The sequence below is a fragment of the Etheostoma spectabile genome, chromosome 11 (assembly GCF_008692095.1).
Source record: "Etheostoma spectabile isolate EspeVRDwgs_2016 chromosome 11, UIUC_Espe_1.0, whole genome shotgun sequence".
In the NCBI taxonomy this organism is placed as follows: Eukaryota; Metazoa; Chordata; class Actinopteri; order Perciformes; family Percidae; genus Etheostoma; species Etheostoma spectabile.
The window spans coordinates 17467362-17469981 of record NC_045743.1 but is presented as its reverse complement, the minus strand read 5'-3'; the positions used below and the strand labels follow the sequence as shown (position 1 = coordinate 17469981).

Genomic DNA, 2620 nt, shown 5'->3' with positions numbered 1-2620 from the left:
ATATATATATATATATATATATATATATACACACATACATATATATATTTGTGCTGTCAGCTAAAGGCGTTATTAACGGCATTAATGGAAACCCATTTTAACGTTCTTTTTGGCCTAGCATACTATGTAGTTTATTTTCCACATGCTGTTGCGACAACTGGTAACATTAGAAAAACTACAACACCCACCGGCTCTAACTAGACCGGAAAAAACACCACGCACGTCGCACACATGCCGTTTGGGCTCGTGAGCCGGCCAAAGTTGACTTTTTAAAAGTTGCCAACTGTTCCACTGACCAGACCAAAGAGATCTGTGGGTGTGGGCGTTATAAACGGAGCAATCATCGCAGCACGTCCAGTCTGAAATGCCACGTGAGGGCCAAGCACACAGCTGAGGAGACTGTAACACAAATAAACACTTATCATATTATATCCAAAATGTAAGACGATAGCTCATGTCTCATATCACAAAATCAATATGGTCGATATCTGCCCATAAAACAACTGTATAGGAAAGTTATTATTACAGATACCAGAATGTAAATACCTGTTGTAGTTTAGTTATGCAGAACTGGGATCAGATATCATGATATTCTTGACTAATTACCTTGATGTCCCTATTGCAGCAATATTGTAGTGTTGACAATTTGGGCTTTGACTAAATCTTATCACGATTACACTTTAGATAAATCATCATCAGTAATACAGACACAATGACTACGTGGTTAAAGGGAAATAACAGAGTAGCTAGAATGGTCTGGTAAATTTTGAAATTTACTTCACTTTACTGTAATGTGGGCTTTAAAAACATAAAAAAACATATCATTATATAATGATGTCCAAAATATAAGACGATATCTAGTCTCATATCACAAAATCACTTTAATTTGGCTGAAGATGAACTGGAAAAGGTTCAATCCCTTCTTAAGGAGTATTAACTGAGCCTCTTTGAAGGACTTTTATCTATTTAATATACTTTCTGTAAACAACACTGCTTGAAAATCCCCAGCAGTCGTCCTGTCGACTGCTAACACCTTTGACCTCTGACCCCGGGATTTAAGAGTCCCAGCTTAAGAACATAAAAGACTGTTGACAGGAAATGCTTTAGGTACAACTAGGTCCCAACATGACGGCTGGAATCCTCCCGTTATTTAGGCTAATGCGTTATGAAGCTGTGTGGCATACATATGTGACAAATGGAATATAATAACACTGCATAAATGTGCTGATCTTACGTTAAGCTGTCTGTCTTTAGGGGTAATATACCAACATATAGGAAACTATTTCAGATATGAAGGGATCCATGGATAAAACTCAAACCAACCTACGCCACTAGGCCACACGGTGGGCAGGTAGTCATAAGGTGTGTCTTGCATCACAGGTTTAAATGTGAGAATGTGAGAGTGTATCTGGACTTATACCTCTTTCTGCTGTCTCTCAAGTTCCTTCATGCGGATCTCTCTGGCCTCGGCCCTGGCGGCCCTCTTCGCCGCCAGCCTGGCCTCGGCCTGGGGGGCAGATAGAGAAAGAAATAGGAAGAGAGAGAGAGAGAGAGAGAGAGAATAGAAAAAAGAGAAGTGAGACAGCTGCAAATTTAGCCGGGCTAATGTGGCACACATCTAGAAATGCTGAATACGTGTGTGACCAGAGGTCCGGTTCCTTGACAGAGTTCCTGATAGACATGTGAACTTTGCGGTCAGCAGCTGGGAAGAGAGTGCTGCGTGATGATGCATTTCAGCAACTTTCAAATCCTGAAGAATAGATGATACTTTATTCATCCCACAGCGGGGAAAATTCCCTTGTTACAGTAGTATTTTCTACAATAAAAGCAAAAACACAAACAAGTAAACTTAAGAAAAACAGGCAAAGTGGCGTCAAATAAAGGTATTGTAAAGTATAAGAATAAGAATAAATTGACCCATGAACCAAAGGTGCAGGGTTTTACAGTTACACTGAAGTGGCGCTTCTAAAACATCATGTTAAATCAGTAAAACAAGCAGAAAACAAGACAAAAAACACATTACACTGCAGTATGTCACAGTTCACTGGATTACCGGTGTTATAAACACAGACTATCAAGTGTCCTTTTAACTCAAACACATGTACTGGACTTTATTTAGAAGACTGCAATCTTGTAACAAATCTTAAGATCAGTGTAGACATTTGTAGGCTAAATATAAAATGGATTTCTGTATTTGCAGACATTCCCTTTGCTCCACTCATAACTCGGGCAGGAGCACAGCCTTTCCCTTAAAAGGAGCTCTGTGAGAGCGCGTCAGAGTGTGTTACAGACTGAGTGTGTGTAGGCATTTCCTTCCTCTAGCTCTGTGGTAGACGCTGTGTGGTTCAGTCTGTTCGCCTCTAGGCGGGGTCACTGTGATCCCTCCCACCATCGCACTAATGCATTTCCCTAATGTCAGTTACCATGAAGCAACAGGAAGACACACACAAAGAAAATAGTCGGACACGCACACACACACCAAGACAGAAAGTAAAGCAAGGTCTAGTGACTGAAGGCATCTTCTCTATCTCCAGGAGTTGAGATATTATGTCAACTATCCTCGAGATAGTATACTTATACTTGAAATTATCTGAATTTATTTCCTTAAATGCTTTTAAAT

At 40.0% G+C, this 2620-nt stretch overlaps 1 protein-coding gene across 21 annotated transcripts in view; it reads right to left on the bottom strand.

Moving 5' to 3' along the window:
- lrrfip1a (leucine rich repeat (in FLII) interacting protein 1a) overlaps window positions 1-2620 on the bottom strand; it is a 51931-nt gene that overhangs the window by 34310 nt on the left and 15001 nt on the right. For all 21 annotated transcript variants that reach the window (XM_032529506.1, XM_032529509.1, XM_032529499.1 and 18 more), the window contains exon 2: window positions 1421-1507. In XM_032529506.1, the coding sequence (XP_032385397.1) occupies window positions 1421-1507 (87 nt within the window). The remainder of the gene's footprint in view (window positions 1-1420; window positions 1508-2620) is intronic.